Here is a 23470-nt window from a genome sequence, read left to right as displayed (position 1 = left end):
CTCTGTGTATGTGTTTTGCATCGCACAGAGCCAGACTCCGGTGAGTAAATGTAATGCACCCTGCACGTATTGGAAGGGGGACTGCGACGGCTTTCATTTATTGCCCCGGACATGTCATGGGTCACAGGCCGTAGTCGGGAAGTAGTGCATCTATTAGGAGTACGTTTGCACTGAACGGTAGATCACACCTGTGTAGTTAGCCCTCCGAATCTGTGCACCCCACATTCAGAATCAACCAGCCGAGAATTAAATCTATCTCAAAAAGTGTGCTGAACTCATGCAGACCCCCTTCCTGTCACTATTCCCTAAACAACGCAATAGAACAACCTTCTCCCTTGCATTAAGTGATACAAGTAATAGGCGATTTAAAGTGTACAGGAGGATGCACGTAGTTTATATGCCAGGATTGTGCATATATGGGCTTTGAACACTGTGGATTTGCAAGCAACCCCCCAAATACTGAGGGGCGGCTCTGTGTGGATAGCCACTCAGTGTGCAATGACTACAAGTATGGATGCTTTGCTGGGTTTAAAACTTGTAGTAGTTTTATTTTCGTCTTTATGATTTTATGTATTATTTCAACAGGCTTCATGGTTTATACTGTCTTTACAGTCACAAAACATATCTATTTTCATTAAAAATAAAGCCAACAATGATAAATTAAAAAAAACAGAGCCAATAACTTTATGGCATAGGGAAAAAATGACTAAACTGAAACAGAATAAATTGTTCATAGGGTTTAGATGGCGAGGTTCTGGGCAATTTCCCCCAGCTTTTATTAACTAGACAAATTCTCTAGATTTAATGTGTATGAATTGCTTTTATAATTAGAGAGAAAACCTATTTTCCATGCCTGGCTAGGATACGGTAACAATCCAAGTTATATCAGAATCACAACTCAATGCCGGGCGTGGTGGCGCACGCTTGTCATCCCCGCGCTTGGGAGGCGGAGACAGGAGGATCGCGCAGGTTTGAAGCCAGCCGCGCTGGCTTAAGAGACCCTGTTTCCAAATAAAAAAGTATAAAAATAGGTCTGGGAGCGTAGCCCAGAGGTAGAAGGGCTTCCAGGAACCCCAATACCACCAAAAAAAAAAAAAAAGAATCACAACTCAATGTGACCTCATCACAAAATTTAACAAACCTATGACGTTGAGAAACCCAATCTGCAGGAAGGACTCCTTTTTATCCTTGCTGATACTTTGCAAGCCTTTACAAAGTGGTATAAAAATGATTATTTGTGGGAAAGAAACTGGCACATAAAGACCTGGCCATAACAAATCACCACTTGCCACCGAAAACCTGCCATCCGCTGAGGTTTCCCCACACATACACACATGCACACACACACATATACATGTGCACGCATACATGCTGCACGTACTGGAGGGGGTCACACGAGAGGACAGGGGCGGGAGGGCACCGAGGGAGGCTGGATAACAGGTATGAAAGCACAGAGAGGCAGGAGGCACAGATTCTAACCTGTAGCAAAGTACGATGACCCCAGCTACCACAGCTATTACGTGGTTTACAAAGAACGAGAAGAGAGGCGTTCCATGTTTTCAAACACAAATGCTTAAAGAGAGGGAAATGCTGCCAGGCATGGTGGTGCACACCTGTAATCTCAGTATTTGGGAGGCTGAGACAGGAGGATTGCAGGTTCAAGCCCAGCCTTAGCAATGTACGGAGGCCCTTAGTGAGGCCCTTTGCAACTCAGTGAGGCCCTGTTTCAAAAATGAAGAATAAAAACTAGGTCTCTGATATTCGTGATGAACATTCACAAACATCAAAACCACTGAGCCAAACTTGAGAAGGAAGGAGGAGAGGGAATGGGCGGGCTAATTGGGCGATGTGTGCATGTACGCCTCCACCATCTTGTATCCCATTAAGATGTATGACTACACTGCACCAATAAAAAAAAATTAAAAATAAACTAGGGGTGGGGGTGTAGCTCGAAGGTAGACTGCCCCTGGCTTTCGTCCCAGTACCACAGAAAGTAAAATAGGGGTAGGGGTGTAATTCGGAGGTCTTGGTTTAATCCCAAGAATGCGAGAAAAACAGAAAAAGAGACACTAATTACCCTGATCTGATCATTATTCTCTGCAAATGAAAATCAGGAAACTGTTGGGAAATTAAGAAATAACAAGTAAAACAAGTACCTAAAACATGGTACTTATGCTCTCTTCACCAACTGACATTATATTTAAAAATACCCCTGTGTAGCTACAAATATTTTCGCACTTTTGTATTCGGTATGACAATGCTGGCAGTGGCCTTGCGATTTTAATTTGCATGTGATTAGATATTCCCACAGTAGCAGAAATGAGGTATGCCATTGACAATCTTTCACCTCCAACCAATTCTCTCTCTGCGCCAGATATCGATGGCATATTTAAGGTAAACTGTAATCCCGATGATCTAGGTAACGTTTGGTCTCTGAGAGAAGACTCGAATTAATTTTAATTGCCATTGATTTCTGCAAAGAGCAGAGCTGTTCCTTCTGTGGGGTATCGGGCAAGGGAGCCGCTGCATTGGAGTCAAGGTGTAGGACGAAGAAGGGGTGTAACCGTACCCAGTAGGAGGCGCCTCATCTGGCCCTGATGCACCTGCTGCCCTCCCAGGAGTCATGGTGGGGGTGGGGGTGGGGACAGTGCTGCTGTTAAATTTCAGTGCCTTTTGCCCTTTCCTGGCTGACCCAGTTCCTCTGTTGGACCTTACACCTTACTCTTCAGAGTGCTGGCAGAAATTCCTGACTCTTGTTTAGCCTGGCTCATAGCTCTTACCCTGCACATTCCTAAACATGCTGTATGAATTGTTTTCTCCTTTACCCTTGTCCACCAGAAATTTAATGTCAGAAGCTGTCCATGTCAATTCATTCTCCCATAAGTTCCTGTTCCTCCCTTCCCACTGCCCTAGATTGTACAGTCAAGCCAGATCATGATAGAGAGAGCAGAAAGACAGACGGAAAGGAAGAAAGAGAGACAGACAGAACAGGCAGACAGAAAGGAAGACAGAGAGAGAGAGAGAGAGACAGACAAAGAGAGAGAGAGAGAGAGAGAGAGAGAGAGAGAGAGAGAGAGAGAGAGAGACAGACAGACAGACAGACAGACAGACAGACAGACAGACAAAGAGAGAAAAAGGAGTTGGGTGTGGTAGTGCAGGCCAGTAATTCCAGAGACTCTGGAGGCAAGTCTAAGGCTTGCCCTGGAGATTAAGTGAGAGCCCGATACCCACTCTCAGCTCCTTGCTCATCTGGTTCCACCTGCTATCTGTCCAACTGCCTGTCGCCCATCCTCCTGCACCTTGGAAACAAGCCACCTCTGTCTCCTGGTCTGTCCTTCTCTACATCCTGTCCATCTGCCGGTTCGGTCAGTTACTTCTCTTTTTTGCAGTACTGGGGATGGAACCCAGGGGCATTCTACCTCCGAGCTACACCCCCAGCCCTATTTTTTATTCTTTATTTTGAAAGAGGGTCTCACTGAGTTGCAAAGGGCCTCACTAAGTAGCTGAGGCTGGTTGTGAACCCTGATCCTCCTGTCCCAGTCTTCCAAAAGCTGGGATGACAAGCGTGCGCCACCATGCTCGCTATCAGTTACTTCTCTGGATTCTATACATTTGTTCTCTCTGGCCCACAACATTATCGTTTCTCACCTGGGCTACTGAGGGTCTGTGTTAACCAGCATACTTTTCTTTTCTTTTTCTTTCTTTCTTTTTTTTTTGTGGTTCTGAGGATGGAACCTAGGGGCATTTGACGTCTGAGCTACACCCCCTGTCCTATTTTTTTATTCTTTATTTTGCAACAGGGTCTCACTGAGTTGCAGAGGGCGTCACTAAGTAGGAGATGAGGCTGTCCGTGAATTGAGATCCTCTGGTCTCAGCCTCCTGAATGCTGGGATTACAAGCGTGAGCCACCACGCCCGGCACCAGTATCCTTTTCTGATACCCCCACCCCAGATTGTTAGAGGCACTGTACCTCTAAGATATACCCCCAACCCTTTTTATTGTTTATTTTTAAACTGCTTTTGCTAGATTCCTGAGGGTCTTCCTAAGTTGCCGAGGCCGTGATCTTCTTGTCTCAGCCTCCCAAGTTCTGGGATTACAAGCCTACACTGCTGAGCCTGGCTCCAATCCATTTTCTACTCCTTAGATCAAGGTTGGCCAATGCAAATTTGGTTAACAGCCCCCTTCCCTTCAAAAAGACCTTTTCTGAGATCTCCCGCATATCTATAATCAAGTCTAAAATTCTTAGTGTGCCCTAGAAGGCCGTGTGGTCTTGTATTCTCTCTCTCTCCCTCCCCTGTCTAATTTCCACCTCCCACCGGTCCTGGCTCCAGCTCCTCCCACTCCAGTGGCTCCCTGTGTGACACTCTCTGTTGACAAGATGCTCACTCTGTCTGTAGCATCCTCCCTGCCTGGTTGCCTTTATTCATCTGCCTTCCCTGTCGCATCCTCAGGGAAGCAGGCCCACCCCTCCTGAATGGACAGACCCCTACATTTCAACTTCTTATAGTATCATGCACCTCTTCTTGTGACCCTGAATTTCATTTATTTGTGTAATCCTGTAAAATTCATCCCGCTTACCCCCATATTTCCCTGCCTTGGGGCTGCTAAGTTCCTGAGACTAGGGACCCTCGGCTGTCAGCACTGTGGCCACCCCAATGACATGCCCCCCAGATCTCCTGCTCACTCCCCCAGTCCCAGCAACACTGACCTCCTTTCTGGCCTAACCAAAGGGGCAGGCTCTCCCCTGCCTTGGAGACTCTGTCTGGAATGGCCACTCCCGCCCCCACTTCTAGACCTGGCTTGCATCATGTCCTCTAAGACAGGTCTCAGGGACCACAGAAGGAAAACTGCAACTCATGCCCCACACTACTCCCTCCCCTGCTCGGCTTCCTCTGGGGCCTGCATCACTTTGCAAGAGGTGCGCCATACTCTGCTCATGGAGATGCTACTCTCTTCTCCTGCAAGTAGGCAAAACATTATGCCTGCAGAACAAGCTGCCTGCATTCATGCCAGCTCTGTCACTGACACTCCCGATAGTGTCTGGCATGTGATAGGCACCTAATATATACCTGGTACCATGGGTTGATCCCAGAGGCATTCTACCTTTGAGCTACACCCCCAACCTTTTAATTTATTGTTTTGAAACAGGGTCTCACTAGTTTTGTGAGACTTTGGCTATATTGCTGAGGCTGTCCTTGAACCTGTGAGCCTCCTGTCTCAGTTTCCCAAGTACTGGGGTTACAGGGGTGCAGCATTGCTCCCTGCTCTCAGTAAGTATTTGAGGAGAGAATGGCTTCAGTTGGCACAGGGCCTGGGACATGGCTGGTCAACCTGGACTCTGCCTCGGAAGCTCCTGTGGCTTCTGGCTCATTGTCTTCAACGGCCGGCCCTGTCCCTGTCTTGCTAGTGATTTGATGTGTGCCTTCAACTTGGAATTAATTATAGCTCAGATCTGTGGAGAGTCTTGGGGGTGTTGTCTATGTGCGGTGGTGGAGACACAGACATAGTGTTAGTTTCTATTTGGAAAGAGCTGGCTAAGCAAATTCATAGTGTAAATAAGGGAAAAGTTTAACTTACTTGAGAGCAAAAGCCAATAAACACTTGCTAAGCACCATTAGCGCCATTTTATATGCAAACACTGTTGCAAAACAACGAACGGGATCATTACAAGCACTTTTTAATGTTCTCTGAAAAGTACTAACAAGACTCTCTGAGCTATGTTGACCGAATGCCCCAATCCATCACCCAGGTAGACGTGCTGTGCCCAGGGCCTTGGCTCCCAGAAGCAGACTCCCCGGGAAGCCACGCTGGCCCTTCTTCTTTTATGCTTATTTTTAGGGAGGTGGAAGATGTAATACTATTCTCTAACCATATAGAAAAACAGCTACTTATGTATACGTGGACATACACACAAGCATGAGTTAGATGTGTATTCTTGTTCTTTTTTATTTCTAAATAAAAAAGACGTCTTTAATAAGAGCTGAGATTTATGGTCACTGATGGCTGTGAGGACACACACAGCACTTCCTGCAAGGGCTGCTCAGGCCAGTGCCCACCACTGCGGTGGCTTCATGGAGACCAACCCGAGACTCGCACCAGATGGGCTCCTTCCACAGGGTCCAGCCCTCAGACCACAGCGTCAGATGCAGACGCCAGGCAGGGTCTGGCTCCAGCATGGATCTGCGGCTTGAGCCAATGGTACTGGATTTTCCTCATCCCATATGTGGTATCAAAAGTACCCCAATTAGCTAGAGAAGGACAGAGAGTTCTGCCTAAGGACTGGATGTGTTACTTTAAAAGCATCAATAAAAGAACAGTGTAGTGGCACATGCCCATCACTCTAGTACTTGGGAGGCTGAAACAGAAGGACTGCAGGTTTGAGGCCAGCCTCAGCAACTTAGAAACCCTATTTCCAAAGAAAAATGGCTAGGGGTGGATATATACACACATACACACACACACACACACACACATATATATAAACACACACACATATACACACACACACACACACACACACACACACACACACACACACATATATATATATATATATATATATATATATATATATATATATATATATTTTATGGCTGGGAATGTAGCTCAGAGGCAGAACATCTTTGGATTCTATCTACAACCACCAAAAAAAATTTTTTTAATACAATGGTTTAGGGGATTGGGCATATAGCTAGGAGGTAGAACGCCCCTGGGTTTTATCCCCAGTACCCCCCAACACTTATTAATAATTGTTTTGTAGGTGGTCTAAGTGGTTGATATTTCAGTATATGCCATGGAGCCCTATAGAGAGTTATATAAATAACAAGTTTATATACATATGTATATATACATGCACAGTTGCTAGCTAACTATATAACTAGGCTTGTTTATCTATATGAAAACATATATAATATTCATTTACATAATTGCAGATACTAGCATAAATAACCAGTTACACATAGCAGACAATTCTAGAGGGATTTTAGAAAATAAGCTGATGAGAGGAAATGGCGGCTGCACAGAAAGGCTTCCGGGTGCCCCAGAGGGAAGGACCCTGGACAGAAGAGCTGGGTTAGGGTTGTGTCATCGTCCCTAGAAAGGTGCAGAAACAAGGCAACAATACAGAAACACCCAAAGAGTGCCAGGAGGGGAGGGGATAGAAGACAGAGGGGGAGGAGGGCAGAAAATGCAGTCCCAGAAACCCAGGTTCAAGGCACGGAGGGCAGACCACCCAGCAATGAGGCCAGCGCTGATCATGGCCCACAGAGGGACTATCCATTGAGGATGGTTTCTGGGATTTCCTACTGACTTATCATTTAGAATCTGAGACTTCAGCATGTTGACTCTCAGTAGCCTTTCTATACGCCAACCACGGATCCATGGGAAAAGAAATGTGGAAAACAATTTGATTCACAATAACCTCAAAAACAACAAAATGCCTAGGAAAACATTTTATAGTAATAAAAATAGCATGGTACTGTCACAAAATCAGACACATAGACCAATGGAAGAGAATGGGAAATACAGAAACAATTCCACACACATATAGCCAATTGACTTTTCAACAAACAGTGTTGAAGAAACTGGTTATCCCTTTGTAGAAAAATAGAATGAAATCTCTACCTCTAATCCTGCAAAAGAGTCAACTTTAGATGGATCAAAGACCTGGAAATTAGACTGGATACTTGGAAATTACTAGAGAAGTGCACAGGTGCAACACTCCAACATACAGGTATACATAGAAACTTCTTCAATAAGGCCCCCAAAGCTCAGTAAATCAAAACAAGAATTAATATATGGGGCAGCATTAAACTAAAGTTTCTGTTCATCAAAGGAAACCATCAAGAGTCTAAAGAGAGAGCCTACCGAATGGGGGATCTTTGCCAGCTACTCCTCTGATGGAGAACTCTTATCTAGCAGACACAAAGAACCCCCCCTTCTAAGTGGTCCACTGTATCTCTGTGAATTCCTCTGAGTTTAGTGCGTAGATGAAGAGACTCTTGGAAAGGATACCATAAGCCACAAGGAGAAATATGGAATCTTCTACCAGCTCAAGGCTTCATCAGGTTCCCAGGAAACATGGAAGAACAGGGAAGGGACCCTATGGACCAAGAAGTAATGTTTTCCTTTTCTGAACCTCTACGGCACTGTGTACCCAGCTGATGCAGTGCTGGACCACAGCCTCGGGGATCTGTCTTCTGCCTGGTCTGCTCTATCCTGCGGGCGGGGCCAATATCTCACGTGACCAGCTTTGCATTCTCAGTCTCCAAGACTGACACAACATCCGACAAGTGTGGAATGAATTTAGCCTGATCTCAGCGCAGCCTTTTCTGCCTACGAAAGACCATGGCAGGACCACCGAGGCACACGAGAAGCCAGCATTTATACCCTGCACAACTGGCGACTGCACCTTACTGATGGACAAAGGGGAAATAGGGCATGCTCTGTTGGGGCTGACTGGCCTTCCTTTCTTTCTTTTATTTCCCTTCCCTTTCCCTCTCCCCACTCTCCCTCCCTTCCCTTCTTCTCTCTCTTCCCCTTTTCCTTCCTTCCTTTCTCCCTCCCTCCCCTACTCACTCCTTCCTGCCTTCTTTCCTTCCTTCCTTCCTTCCTTTTTTAAAAAATACTGGTTATTGAACCCAGGGGCATTCTACCTTTGAACCCTTTTTTTCTATCCTCAGCCCTTTATTTAAATTTTTATTTTGAAACATAATCTTGCTAAGTTGCTGGCTCTAGCCTTGAACCTGCAATCCTCCTGTCTCACCTCCCAAGTACTAGGATTACAGGCATGTACCACCATGCCCTACAGAAATATTTTATATTATATATAAGCCTACCCCCTTTATTTATCAAACACACTGTGGTTCTGTGCTCTCCAGTATTCTCGTGTTCCATTTAAATTCAAAATAATAAAAATGAAATAAAAAGTTAAAATCATTTTCAGTCACATCAGCCACACTCCAAGCCCTCGGCAACTTCCGTGATGTGAATGAACATAGAACATTCTACCAGCACAGAAAGATCTCTGGGGCAGCCATGCCATAGAATCTGTACTGTCAAACCAAGAAATGCTAACTCAGGCATACAGACTTTAACTGCACTTTTGAAATCAATAAAGGCAATATACTGCTCCCCTGGCATATTTGAACTTCCCAAGGTTATTTTCTTGTAAGTAATAGGATAGGATGGGCAAAGCGCTCTCCAGGCCTTGTGGGTCTGTATCTGTATAAATATGTATTTATACTTATGTATCTGTAAAAATTGTATTACTTCTTTTAGGTTACTGCAGTGGGCTGGTCAGTACCTTGGTGTAGTCTTGTTTGACTGGAAGCAATTCAATGCAGGGATGGATGCCTTGGGCCCTGGGAGAAGGAGGCTCATCAATCTACCACAGGTCTCAGCATCGTTACGAAACATTAATGAGGTTGGGCTCAATTTAAAAGCCGTCCGAGGCATTATGGATTGGTAACATTCAGTTTCACCGGCATTGGGAATTTCTGAGATATAATCCTAGTTCTTTCGCTAATGAGTACTGTGATATGGGGACTATCATTTAACTTCTGAGTTTCGCTTTCCTGCCCTTAAAATGGGGCTATTACTGACCTACCTAACCCAGAGTCTAGAGGATTAATGAGCTGGCGCGTGCAAGGAGCTGGAGCCCCGTGCAGGAAGGCACGCGCTGGGCATCAGTATTTCTATTCATTGTCATGTAGCAGCTGGGAAACATTAGGAATGCAATACCCAGCCTAAAATGTGTTTTCCTTCTCACCATTTCAGCATTACCTATGTTACCCAAACCCTAAATCTAAAAGTAAAACTGGGCCACCCTCAGAATGCACTGAGGTACTTGAGATATTCGGGTAATTTTTCCTTTCCCTACTAGGTGCATAATACCAGCTCTCTGCGGCAGGATGAAGCCGTGACTTCCCTGCAAGAGCCTGGCGGTCAGTCTCATCAGATAAGAGAAGGCAATGCAGCGGCCCAGGCCCACGGGTACCACTCACATGCGATGATGTTCCCGTATCTGTTCTTCATTCTGTTCTCATCTTTCTTGGCGGAATCCCAGGGTGCAGACTGCCCTTCAAAGAAGCTCTGGGAAGAAAAGAAAATGACACTAAGCATTAGGCTTTGGTGCAGGGAACAGAGGAAGCCTAACAAGTATGGGGTCCTTAAAAATCCACAAGGGAGGCCGGGCATGGTGGCACACACAGTACTTGGAAGACAGAAAGAGGATCGCAGGTCTGAAGCCAGCCTCAGCTACTTACTGAGGCCTCCCACAATTAGTGACAACCTGTTTCCAAATAAAAAAAATAAAATAGATCTGGGGATGTAGGCTGGAGTGAGTCCCCTGGGCTCCATTCCCAGTGACACACACACACACACACACACACACACACACACACACACACATCGATCAAGAAAAAATGCCCCAGGAATAAGGTAGAGGTCTCACAAATTATCTCATATCTGAAATATCTAACTTTATTTACCTAAATTTTGTTTTTCTTTAGTTAATACATTACAAACACAGGTATGGAGGTTAAAGACTAAATCTGCAATTTAATTGTATATTAAATTAAAGAGCAAAAACTGTTTACACCAGCAAAGATGGTACCTAACTTATCTGAATAATTAATATAGAAAAATTATGATTTTTTTCTCAATTTATTATTTCCTGTTTCAAAATAATATAGGGCTGGACATATAGCTCGCAGTTAGTGGTTTCAATTCCCAAAACCCTCCCTCAAAACAAAGAATCCATTCAACAGAGGGAGTTAACAGAGTGAAACTTTAAATAATTCTACTTTAACCTGCCTCTGAGAGTTCATTATTTTCCCATAAAGGCTGGTCAAATTCCAGGTGGACTGCCTAGACATACTAGGTATCTCAGGTCTAGGATGAACGGAAGGAAAAAGATGGTGGGATGATATCCTAAGCTGACAATTTCGATTAGTCTTAAGCAAAGAGACATAGAGATGAGTCAGATGAGCCGGTGCACGCTTGCGATCCCAGCATTCCAGAGGCTGAGGCTGGAGGACTGAGGTTCAAGGACAGCCTCACCTACTCAGTGAGGCCCTCCGCAACTCAGTGAGACCCTGTTTCAAAATAAAGAATATAGAGCTGGGGTTGTAGTTTGGAGGTAGAATGCCCCTGGGTTATAATCCCATTGACTCTCAAGAATAACAGAATCTCAACACTAAAATAATATTGAATGTCCCTAAAACGAACTTCTGGGCAGTGCTTTCTGGAATAATACGACTTTAGAACCCCGACACTTATAGGAACAGACTGGTAATTGTTATGCAGCCTCAAATAATTTTATGCATGGCAGGATTTGTTCCAACTTTGCTTTCAATGTATTTTCTCTCTTGATAAGGCACTCATCAGACCCAGGACAGGGTGTGAATGGAGGCCCACATCCCCACAAATGTTAAATGCTTAAACATTTGAAGTTACAAATCAATTTGACACACTTTTAAGTCAACTCGGATCTACTTTTCAATTTCTTAATTATATTACAATTTTTTATATTCTTAAAGGAGGTAGAAAGATATCTTTTTTCCTCTCTAATTGCCAAATGAAAGGAAATTACTTTTAGTTAAAATGGCGAAAGCAGGCAAGCTAAGACTTTATGACTTCAAGGCTAAAAATCCTGTAATACACTCTGCCAGTTTCCTCTTCATTTTTAATGGAGCTTAGATGTCCATTTATTTAAGGATTTGGCATTATTCTGCCTGGGGTCTTTAATCTTCATGTTATTAGATTTTTTTTCTGTTTCTGTTATAATGAAAATGTCTTCTGCTATCAGTGGACAAGTAGAAAAAAAACCCCTGTGACTTTGATTTCCACTTTAGCCATGTGACATTTTTCCTTTGTGTAATCAGTGATGCAGGAGGTTCTGGGGAGAAGCATGCTAGCGAGGTGATTTCATGGGGCCGATTTCCTATCTTGGCCACAGCTAACCTCATAGTTCTTGGTCCCAGTAGGGAAAGGAGAAGAGAGAGAAGGAAGAAAAACTAATGGTAGGATCGCTGAACAAAGGCATTGCTCTCAAATGGTTTCACTTCAGTGGGCCACAAAAATGGCATTGGGAGCCCGTGTCCTCGAGGGTGCCCTCTAATGACATTCCAAGTTCTCTCTTCCAAATGGAGACTTTTCCCTGCTCCTCCATCTCCATTCTACCATCTTGGCCACTTCCGCCACTTACCAATATGTAGTCATTAATCTGTGGCTCAACTGAACGCTACTGACTCCTCCACCCGGGTGCGGTTCTCCCTTACCAGTGAACTGCCCCCAGTACTGCTGCAGTGGACTCCGGGGGCCTCCGTGACCCTGTAGCCCAGCTGCAGGTCAGGCGGCCCATGATCACACGCTCTTGTTCGTACATCTATCTCTGCCACAAGCCGTGACTCCCTGAGAGTGACAGCTTGGTCACCTTCTATGTTTCTAGAGTCTGTGCCTCGTAGAAGGAATTCAGTAATTTACTTATTAAGTGAATGAATGACTGTGTTGTTTGGTATGCTTTGGTTTTGATCTCAAAACAAAGCCTTGTTTCTATACTCAAGTGTGTGAGGGGTTCTAAGACTCAGACAACCTGCTTATATTGGCCTGTTTCTCATCACTGTAATCAACAAACAGAGACAGATTGCTTATGAAAAAAAGAGGTTTATTTAGCTTGGGGTTTCAGAGGCTGAAAGCCCAGACATCCTAGGTGTTTGACTTCTAGTGAGGGCCTGTTGGTGAATGGCAACGTGGCAGATACATGTGCAAGGGGGAGTGATCACATCCCCAGACAGGAAGCTGGCGAGCTGGGTCACAACGGGTCTTCCCAGGCAGGCCCCTCATGGAACTATGGCCTCTTCCTAGGCCCCGCCTCTTAAAGGTCCCACCTCTGAACACCATGGTAGTGAAGACCAAGCTTCTAACACGTGAATCCCTGGATGACCCAGGGATTGTCTTGACCATAGCACTGTCTCTGTTTATTCCAAGGTTTGCAACCTTCATCCAGTAATAAGTGGTCAAATCCACACCTTCTTGTAACCTGCTGAGTCTCAATACTGCCATTACCAGAGGTTCAGCTGTTGTATGAGACTGGTTAAAAAGAGCTGGATCCCAGGTCTGCCCCGCTCTTGGGCTTCAGATTTTGATATCTGTGCCTGTGTGCCACAAAATAATAAGAGCAGACACCTCTTCATAACATGCAAGAGTGAAAAGTCAAGCCAGGAGCACTGGAACATGCCTGAAATTCCAGTTCTGGGGAGGCTGAGACAGAAAATCACAGGTGTAAGGCCAGCACATAATAATTAAGGGAAGTCCTTTTTCAAAATAAAAAGTAAAATAGAGCCAGGTGTGGTGTATAGTCCAACATCTGGCATCCTAGGCGTTTGACTTCTAGTGAGGGCCTGCTATGTGCCTGTAATCCCAACATTTGGGAGGCTGAGGCAGGAGGATTGTAATATCAAAGCCAGCCTCAGCAATTTAGTGAGGACCTCCACAGCTTAGTGAGACCCTGTTTCCATATTAAAAAATAAAATAGGGCTGGGGGTGTAGCCTAAATTGAAGGTCCCTTAGTGATGAACATAATTGATACTTGGTTATCAAAATAGTGTTTCCATTAAATTTACCCTAGTGAGAAAGCACAGGGCAGCCCAGGTTTACCTATACTGTATGTAAATAGTTGTTATCAACAGAGCCGACTCTACACTTGTGGTTGAAGGTGAAACACTGTACAATGTAGGAAAAATACAAATATCAAGGTTCAATTAATTAACAAATTAATCCAATGAAAATACTAGCAGTAAAAAAAAAAAAAATCACTGTTTGATCCCTTGCAGAATAAGACCATTACATGATCAGGAGATCATAAACACGTAGCAAACTGCAAAACTTAACTTCTATTCTGCTCTCTAATATGCATTTAAAAATAGCTTCGGGGCTCTTAAAGTCAGATACTCCCATTCTGAACAGTGTCTTCGTCGCTCTATGAGTGACAATTATTTTACAGTCGAGTAATAACTATTATTTGACTTCCAACAATGTAATTCAACTTTCATTTTGTCATGATTTAATTACCAACTTCACTTTCCCCTGCCTTTTCTACCCATCTAAAAATTCTTCGATTTTTAAAATTTTTGCTTTGGAAGAAGAAAGAGGACAGCTGACTTTGAGTGAGACCGCAAAGTCTCCCAGTAAAAGCAGAATTTCAGCTCCGGGGCAGTGGCAGCGGTCACCCCGGGCAGAGCCACGCCTGTGCCAAGCGCAACCTTGTCCTCACAGAGGTTGTCCCGTGGCGCCCGGCGTCACATCACAGCTGTGTTTCTTGAGCATTTCCTGCAATAGTCCTGCTTCCAATCTCCCCACAAATACATCTGCATCATTAAAACCACACGTTCAGCTGGGTGCTGGGGCACATGCCTGTCATGCCAGTCCTTGGGAGGCTTGGACAAGAGGCTCTCAGGTTCGAGGCCAACCTCTGCAAGCAAATGAGGCTGTTTCAAAACAATAAAATAGGTCTGAGGGTACAGCTCAGAGATAGTACAACCTAGAGTTCAATCCCAGTACCGACAAAACGTTTAAAAATTAAAAATGTATATATAAATCAAACCATGTGTTCTTACCCTTGTCCTAGAAAATAAGTAATATACCCAGAAAACCCCTGAGAGGAGGAGTAATACACCCAGAAGACTCCTTTCTGGGTTGGCTGCCTTAGCTTTTGTCTCCTTCTGCAATGTAGATTTTAAAAATTTTCTAAGCTAGACCCAATTTTAAATGCTACATCTTCTTGTTAATACATGCTTTCAAAATATCTGAGAACAAAATTTACCTTTAAACTTCAGACTTCCTCTTATGCCCAAAGTAGGGCAAGTGCCAACTCCTTAAATGTCTAGTTAGAAAATGAGCGTTTATTTTTAGCTCCAGAGCCAGTGGGTACTCAAGGGAAACCAGGACATGATACACAAGTCTTTCCACTGGTAAATAAAGCCTCCGGTTGCTTTCCTGGTTTGGAATTCTCAGGGTAAGAACAGTCACTGGGGTCGAAGATAGACTGTCACTTCTCTAAGGAGAGCTGCTCTGCATCCGCTCTGCAGCTAGGCCTGGCTCAGATGTGTGACATCAGATGCAGCCAGGACGCTTCATTCCCTCTACCTGGGGACCAAGGCTTCTCGGAGGACCCTGTCTACCTATCTTCTTTCTGTTTTTTTTTTTTTTAATATATGATGGGATGGTCAGATTGTCACTAATAAACCCACCAGTAAAAACTTACCTGCAAAAGAATAAAGTATTTAGGGTTAATCATAAAGTTGTTTTGCAATAATTCTATCATGTCTCTTATCTTTTTTTACATATGCCTTGGCTTTTAAATATCTTTTAATAAATTATGCAAAGTCAAAGTACAAAGATTTTCTCTTGTGCATTTTTCTTTAGGCAAGAAAAATGGTTCCTTAGCTATCTTTTTTTAATTGTTAAGAGGTCAAAAGGTATACAAGTTCCTTAAAATTATATGAATTGAATTACTGAATGCCATGACGAGCTATTCTACTTTACATCAGTATTCTTGGGGAAAAAGAGAAATCACCATATAATCTAGGTCATATCTAGAGAAGAATGGTACCTATGAAATTTATTCCAAGTAGAGCTAACCAGGTTTTTTTTTTTTTAATCCTCCTGGTACTGAGATAGAAGTTTGTTCCTTGAGGGAGTCAGAGTGTTTGTTTGGTACTGGGGAACTGAAGCCAGGAGGCTTCTACTTTTGAGCTAAATGCCCAGCCCTATTTTGTTTGTTTATTTTTTTTTATCTTGAAACAAGGTCTTACTAAGTTGCCAAGGGTTTTGCTAAGCTGCTGAGGCTGGTCTCCAACTTGCAATTCTCCTGGAATTACAGGCATGTGCCACCAAGCCTGGCACAAAGTTTTCTGAACACATGCCAACAACTGGCTCATGGGACACCTGACTCTTAAATCAGTTCTATCGTATCCTTAACGTTTTCTGTTGTGTTCAAGTCAGAGTGCAGCCTCCAGACCTGCATCTCACTTCATGGTTTTTGCTTGACAAAATGATGAACAGGTTCACTAAAATCAAATGCAACCAAAGCACAGATGATTTGGGTAAAAAGGCAGAAGGAGAGAGGAAGAGGGAGAGGGAGAGGGAGAGAGAGAGGGAGAGAGAGAGGGAGAGGGAGAGGGAGGTAAATAATATTAGAATTAGAATAAATATGAATTGACAGTGGAGGAAAACAAAATTATTATTGATGACTCAGGACTTGCCCTCTCAGAAGCAGAAACTTAAGAGACCAGCCTGGGAGACAGATGAGAATGGCCCGCATTCCCAGCACACTTGTTACAGGAGGAATTTCGAATTCTGTGTGCACCCTTAGGCAATATTTAGTGTTTAGGACAGCTTTTTAATATGCAGGTACAATTTATTACACCAACTATGGGTTTTTTATCATTAAAAAACACTTTATGTATTTGGGGGATTTAATGGTCTCAATGTACCTTCTGTTAGAATTTTCATAAATATACCTATGCTTTTATTCTACTTAAAATGTAATTAAAGTGTTTCCTCTGACTACCTTAGCTCATCTATACCAAGCAGAGGCAGCGAGCCCGGGAGCCACTCCGAAAGAGTAATAAGCCTCTGAGACAATAAAAATGAAGCCAGGCGAGCTCCCGTGAATACCGATGACTCTCTGCTTTAAGGGGCCGCGTTCTCCGCAGAGCGGAGCGGGAGGAAATTGAACATCCTGCGCACTGTCACTTTTTTCTAAATAAGAAACATGTTTTTATGATTCCATAACTTCAGCCTCCACCCCTCTTCCCCCGCCCCTTTCCATGGGATATAATTACACCTCTAGATTGCCCAGCACAGGAGAATGTGACTTCAAAATGATGCAGTGTGTTAAATAGGCGAGAGAGAGAGAGAGAGAGAGAGAGAGAGAGAGAGAGAGAGAGAGAGAGAGAGAGAGAGACACCCTATTCAACAGAAACTCTGCTAGAAATGCATGGACGCCGGTCAAGGTTCTACATAATGTACAGTGTGTTTTCAGGTCTCATGGGGTCAAGTGCTTTAGAAGCTTCTGAAATGGAATTTTTCCTCCCTTTCTCTTATGAATAAAATTGTGCACATAAAATGACTAAAGTCATTGCCCTTCAAGAAGGAAGATGACCCACCGGGGCGTGCAATGCCTCTGAACTTCCTTTGTTTGCTGCCATTGCTCCTCGCCTGGGTTCTTCCAAGCATTGCATTTTTATTAGGTCCATATAAACTATTTATTGCTATAGCATACAGCAACTGAAGATGCCTGGCTTTGCCTGATGGGCCACGAAGCAGGATGCTGATGGGGAGGGCCGGGGCCCAGGCCCGGTGGCAACAGAGACCACTGTCCACTCTCATCCCCAACATTCCCAACAAAGACAGCCAAAGGGGACACGCACAGCTTCAAGGGTAAAGAGGTGGGATGGGAGAGAACCAGAATCCAGACTCCTGAACTGGCTGCTCCTTAACACAACGAGACCTGAATGTTCACTGATTCTTGCAAAAAAAAAAAAGTCGCTGTCTTATCCCATTTGAAATTTTGTGGAAGCTTCCTGTTTTACGGGACGCAGGACGGAGACGGTTGTGGCAATGCCTGCCCTCCCATAATTGCCTTCCTTGACCTAACATTTCTTTCTGTTCTGACAATGGAGTTAAAGTTTGTAGCCTTAAGAAAAATAAAAGAGTCCATGGTGTATTTGTGGGCACTGTCAGGTCTGGCCAGGGGTCATGCCAGAGAAGGACCGAGAAAAAAAGAACAAAGAAAGAGAAACAGCCCCTGACCGCTGCCCGCCCCGAGATGACCTGCCCCTGGCACATCCACCAGAGGCTTACACGGCTACTCCTGTACCTCCCCCCTTCTCTGCCCCATAAAGAGCCCCGGCCTGTAAGAAGGTGGACTCCTGACTCTCCTGGCCTCTCCCTGGTCAGATGCCTCCCGCCAGGTTTTATTCTTAAATGAAGCCTGTTCCCTGCTGTCGGGCCTTGCTTTCTTTGCCCCTACAAACCCCTTATTTATGCAATAAAATGAAACATGCTCACCTGGGGCTGGGGTGCAGCTCAGTGGTGCAGCGCCCGTCCTAGTGTGCACGAGGCCCTGGGCTCCATCCCCGGCACTGCCAGGGGGAGGTCGTGCTCCTTGGCTAGAGCTTTAGAAACCTCATCTGCATATAGTGATGAGCAGGAAGTATGGGGTTCATTGTGAAAAGTCACAAGAGCCTTCCCTGGGAGCATAGGAAACAGATTCTACTGCTCAGCCAGACAGCAGGGACAGTCTGTGGACCCTACAACTGCCAGTAAGCAGAAGAGATTGAATGCAGGGTGAGGCCCTTTATTCTGAAGTGTTCCTGCCTCTTGGCCATGAAGCTGGCCCAGAACCTGTGGTTTCAGGCCTGCTCCATCACACTGCACAGGTAGCAGGTGGCATGCCTTTATTCATTTAGGCCCTGGGGGTTGAGTCCAGGGGTATTCTTCCTCTGAGCTGTGCCCCAGCCCTTCTTATTTTTCACTTTGTAACAGGGTGTGGCTAAATGGCTGAGGCTAGCCTCTAACCTGCAATCCTCCTATTTCAGTCTCTCTCTCTTGTACTGCAATTGAAGGTGTGTGCCACAGTTCAAGCTGTGTAGCATGCAAAAGTCACCCTCGTCATTGGTTTCAAGTTGCCAGGCCTCTCTGGTTGCTACTTCTTCAGGAATGAGCCAGTTAAGAGACACAGAGCTTTCAGGGAAGATGGCGACCGAGAAAAGCGGGGCTTAAGAGCCCCGCTAACAACAAATCTCCATTACCACAAAATCAGCGCCTTTCAAAGCCAGAAAACAACATCACCAGAGAAACAAAAAAAATCACCAGGCTCCAGAGAGAAAGCGGACTGAGAACAGAGCCACAGAGGAGATCCTCACGCCTGAGGACGAGGCTTCACGCCCGAGGACGCGGCAGCAGCGCCATACTGCCGGCGGCACCGGCGAGTTCACGGGACAGCCACAGCAAGCCGAGGGGAGCCGCTGCGGAACAGCCAGGCGGGATTTCTCAGCGCAGAGGGCATCTAAAGCTCTCAGTGGCTGAGCTCAGCACATGCTGCAGGGACTCAGAGTGGAAATCAAAACCAAGAAAAAAAAAATGCCAGCCCCACAGCCGAGGGCGTAGCAGCGGCGCCATATTGCCACCGGCGGCAGCAGCACCGAATTCACCGAATTCAGTACAGCTACATCTGCGTACTCAAGAACAGTGAGTCAAATTGCGGGCCACAGCGGAGAAATCCCAGTACTGTACTCACTGGGACTTGACCCAGTGGGAGAGGGGCGGTGGCAGTGATATCACACCATAGGAGAACGTGCAACCTGGCACCCCCCACAGTCTAAAGCAGCCTCTATCGACTCTCTGGGTCGGAGACTCTGTGATACAACCCAGTAAAGGAGTAGTGGGGTCTGAGATACTACTGACTCGAGATCCAGAACACCTTAAGTGAAGTCATAGTGACCCAAGGGAAGAACCCAGAGAAGGCACAAATTTACGAAATCATGGGAAAGAGGAATAATACTGGAGCAATGAATGCCCACAACCCCACAACATCAGAACCCGATAAAACAGAAAATCAGAGATTTCTAGAAGATCAAATCAGGAAAATAACTGTAGAAATAATAGAGGTGCTTCGAAAAGAACTCAGAGGGAGCCAAAAAGAGATAAAGGATTCAATTAATGAAGTAAAGGCCTCAATTCAAAGCACAAACAACCGATTAGAACACATGGAGAAGAGAATCTCGCTCTTAGAAGATGATCATTCCAAAAATTAACGCATAGTTTCTAATCTAGGAAAAAATATCCGACAGCAGGAATCTGATATTGAAGAAATATGGGCCCATTTTAAGAGAGCTAACCTAAGAATAATTGGAATAGAGGAGGGAAAAGAAAGTGAAACCAAAGGGATCAACAATCTCTTCAAGGAAGTAATAGCAGAAAATTTTCCAGACATAGAGCAAGAGGTCGATACACAGGTCCAGGAAACGTATAGAACTCCCTTTAGACAGGATCGGAGAAGAGGATCCCCACGCCACATAATTGTCAAAATGACCAATGTGGAAGCCAAGCAGAGAATCTTAAAGGCAACAAAAACAAAGGGCCAAGTGACATTCAGAGGCAAACCGATTAGAATCACTCCAGACTTCCCAAACCAAGTTATGAGAGCCAGAATGGCTTGGAGTAACATATTCCAAACTCTGAAATAAAACAACTTCCAGCCAAAAATTTCCTACCCAGCAAAACTTTCTATCAAATTAGATGGAGAAATAAGAAGCTTCCATGACAAACAGAAACTGAAAGAATGTATGTCTTCAAAACCAGCGCTAGAGAAAATACTCAAAGAGATTAACTACAAAGAAGAAATAGATAACACACACCAGAACCAGAGAAACAAGACTTTCCATCCAACAGACAACTAAGATTGGTTATCTGTGGAGATTCATTATTTATGTTAGTCTTTTACCTATCTCTAAAGGGTATTGTTTGCCTTTATTGTTGTTAATTTTTAGGATTTCTAGTTGGAATATTAATATACCTTCAGATATAGCATTTGGAAATATTTTATCCCATTCTATTAGTAACTGTTAACTCTGTTTACATTGTCTTTGGATATACAATATGTTTTTTATTTTTTAGGGAGTTTATACTCTTCTGTTGCCTGTGCCATTGAAATCATAACCAAGAAATCACTGCCAATTTCAATGTTGTGAGGTTTTATGACCCAGATTTTCTCCTAAAAGTTTATAGTCTTAAGATTTATATTTAGGTCTTTTATCTATTTTGAGTTAATATTTGTATATGGGATTAGGTAAGGGTCCAATTTTATTCTTTTCCATGTAATTATTATTTTTCAACAATATTTAGTTAAAAGATTATTATTCCCACCACCAAATGTTCGTGGAAACCTTGTCAAAAATAACTTGACAATATAGGGAAGAATTTAGCTCTAGGCTTTTATTTAACTCCAATGGTTTATATATCTGCCTTTAGAATAGTACTACACTGTTTCAATTATTGTAGCTTTATATGGTTTGAAATCAGAAAATATACATCTTCTAGCTTTGTTCTTTTTCAAGATCGTTGTCGGTACCTAGAGTCCATATTCCATATTAGGATAGATTTTTTTTTCTGAAAAATAAATATATAAATATATGATAGTTTCACCTAAAAAATAGAAAAAATAGATTCTCTGGTAAGAAAGAAAGCAAAAAGAAATATTGAAGTGTTATCTTTAAGTCATCAAAAGCTTGGTATCAGACAAATGAAACTGTTATGTGAGATTATCATTCTTAATTTTTGATAAATTGCTATAATACTAGATGTCAATCACTAAGCCAAGCATGGGAGGGAGGGATAAGGAGAGAATGGGGTGGGGATCTGGTGGGGGCTGACTGGGCGATGTGTGCATGTATGTCTACAAAAGTTTGTATCCCACTATGATGTATGAATACAGTGCACCAATTAAAAAAAATACTATCTCTGAGATCCCCCAAAGTAAAAAAAAAAAAAAAAAAGAGACACAGAGCCCTGCCACCACCTACATGGTGCGATCCTTAGGGGATGTGCGAGTGTGGGAACCTGGGAGGGATCCTCAATCTATTAGTTTTTCTTTCTCTTTACATGTGCTTGATTTCAAAAGCTCCCCCACCGTATCTTACGAATCCCTGTGATAGCTCCTGCTAATGATGTGATATATCCCTCAAAGGTATCATAGCATAAAAAATTTTGAGAACCACCAATCAAGTACCAAGAGAGGAAAAAAATACCCTTCAAGTAAGCAATGGCGGAAAAGGTGGTAAGGACGGTGACTGTGAAGCAGCGCCCCCTACTGGACAGCTGATGCACCACATGGCGGCTTTCAAAAGGAGATGGTTTCTGTGTCATTGGGGTGAGCTCCAGTGGAACCCGATTTTAAGAGGGTGCAGGCTGGGCATGGTAGCATACACCTGTTACCCCAGTACTTGGGACGCTGAGACAGGAGGAATACAGGTTTGAAGCCAGCTTCTGCAACTTAGCAGGCAACCGAATGGGACTGTTTCAAAATTAAAAAAAAAAAAAAAAAGGTTTGGGTGTGGAATGCAGAGACAGAACACCCCTGGGTTCAATCTTCAGTACCACATACACAAAAGAAGAGGTGGAGGGCGGCTGGTAGGGGATTCTCCACCCTCTCCTGGCCTGCGATTCCCACCCACATTTCAGAGGCAGCAATTTTCATTTCCCCTCCGATGTCAATACTGCCAGAATCTGACATGTGAGCACTGCTGGAGAGCAGTAATTTCTTCCACCCCTGTAACTGACTTGAAACTGATTTTTCGGTGAACTTGTGCCAAGGCACCCAGATCTTCAGAGACATACAAGAGCACCTTGTTGGGGAAAAGTAACCTGCAAAGTGCCAGCAAGAAAATGGGTGTTTCCACATAAAATCCAGCCGATCTGATCTTTGCCTCCAGAGAGCAGCCAGAGAAAATGAGCTCCTCCTTATCTCTTGCCTGCTTTGTTATCATGACCTCATAACTGGTCCCTCTGCAGGTCCCTCCAGTTTATGTGCCTGTTTCAAGATTAGAACCTCAGAACACACAGAACACCTGTTATGGTCTTCCTCTATGTCCCCCAAAGGCTCATGTGTTGAAGCCTAATCTGCAATGGGCAAGAATAGAGGAGGTAGCTGGAGGAGGTGGGTCACTGGGGGTGTGGCCTTGAGGACCATATCTGTCCCTGGTCTGTCTGTCTGTCTGTCTCGGTCTGTCTGTCTGTCTCTCTGCTTCTGACCACCATGAACTAAGCATCTTTTCTTCCACCCTGACCTTGCTGCCATGATGTTTCTGCCCTGGAGTCGACTGACTATGGACTGAACCTCTAAACCTGTGAGCCCAAATTAACTTTTCCTCCTCTTATGTTTTTCCCTTTAGGTGGTTTAACCACAGCAATAAAAACTAACAGTACCTATCCCTTTCCTATTTGAAAACCTAACAAATCACCCTACTGATAGCACAGCCAACAGAAAGATGCTGAGACAACCTGTGAGAACCATCCAGTGCTCCATCAAGGGTGCCGGTGACATTGTGGTTCTAATGTCAAGACTTGAGATTCTGGTGGATACCCTTGCTGTTCTTGTTACTGTCTCCCTGACATTCAGTTCCGTTTCTTCCTCCTCTGCATTCACAGATTTTATTTCACTGATAATAGACTGTATTTAGAAGTGGGGTAGTTGCTTTTTTCCTTTGTTTTTGTTGCTGTTTTAGTGCTGGGAATAAAATCCAGAGCCCTGTGCGTGCTAAGCACACACGTGATCCACCACAGCTTCTGGGTAAAGTGACTACATTTTCTGGGGTTCTTGTTTTATACCAGCTATATTGTCAAACAACAAACAAATAAAAAAGCAAACACCCTCCTTTCCACGGTTTAGCTTGGAAAACTGGGA

The 23470-nt window shown here is 44.1% G+C and overlaps 1 protein-coding gene across 5 annotated transcripts in view; it reads right to left on the bottom strand.

Annotated features, from left to right (window-relative positions):
• The window catches only part of PTPRM (protein tyrosine phosphatase receptor type M), a gene marked incomplete at both ends in the record, with an annotated part of 778612 nt that overhangs the window by 96951 nt on the left and 658191 nt on the right, over positions 1-23470 (bottom strand). For all 5 annotated transcript variants that reach the window (XM_080714509.1, XM_080714510.1, XM_080714511.1 and 2 more), the window contains one exon: positions 10005-10092. In XM_080714509.1, coding sequence (XP_080570635.1) covers positions 10005-10092 — 88 coding nt within the window. The remainder of the gene's footprint in view (positions 1-10004; positions 10093-23470) is intronic.

This window comes from Muscardinus avellanarius (genome assembly GCF_963383645.1).
Source record: "Muscardinus avellanarius genome assembly, chromosome: 17".
Taxonomy (NCBI): Eukaryota; Metazoa; Chordata; class Mammalia; order Rodentia; family Gliridae; genus Muscardinus; species Muscardinus avellanarius.
This window is presented reverse-complemented; position numbering and strand designations above follow the sequence as displayed.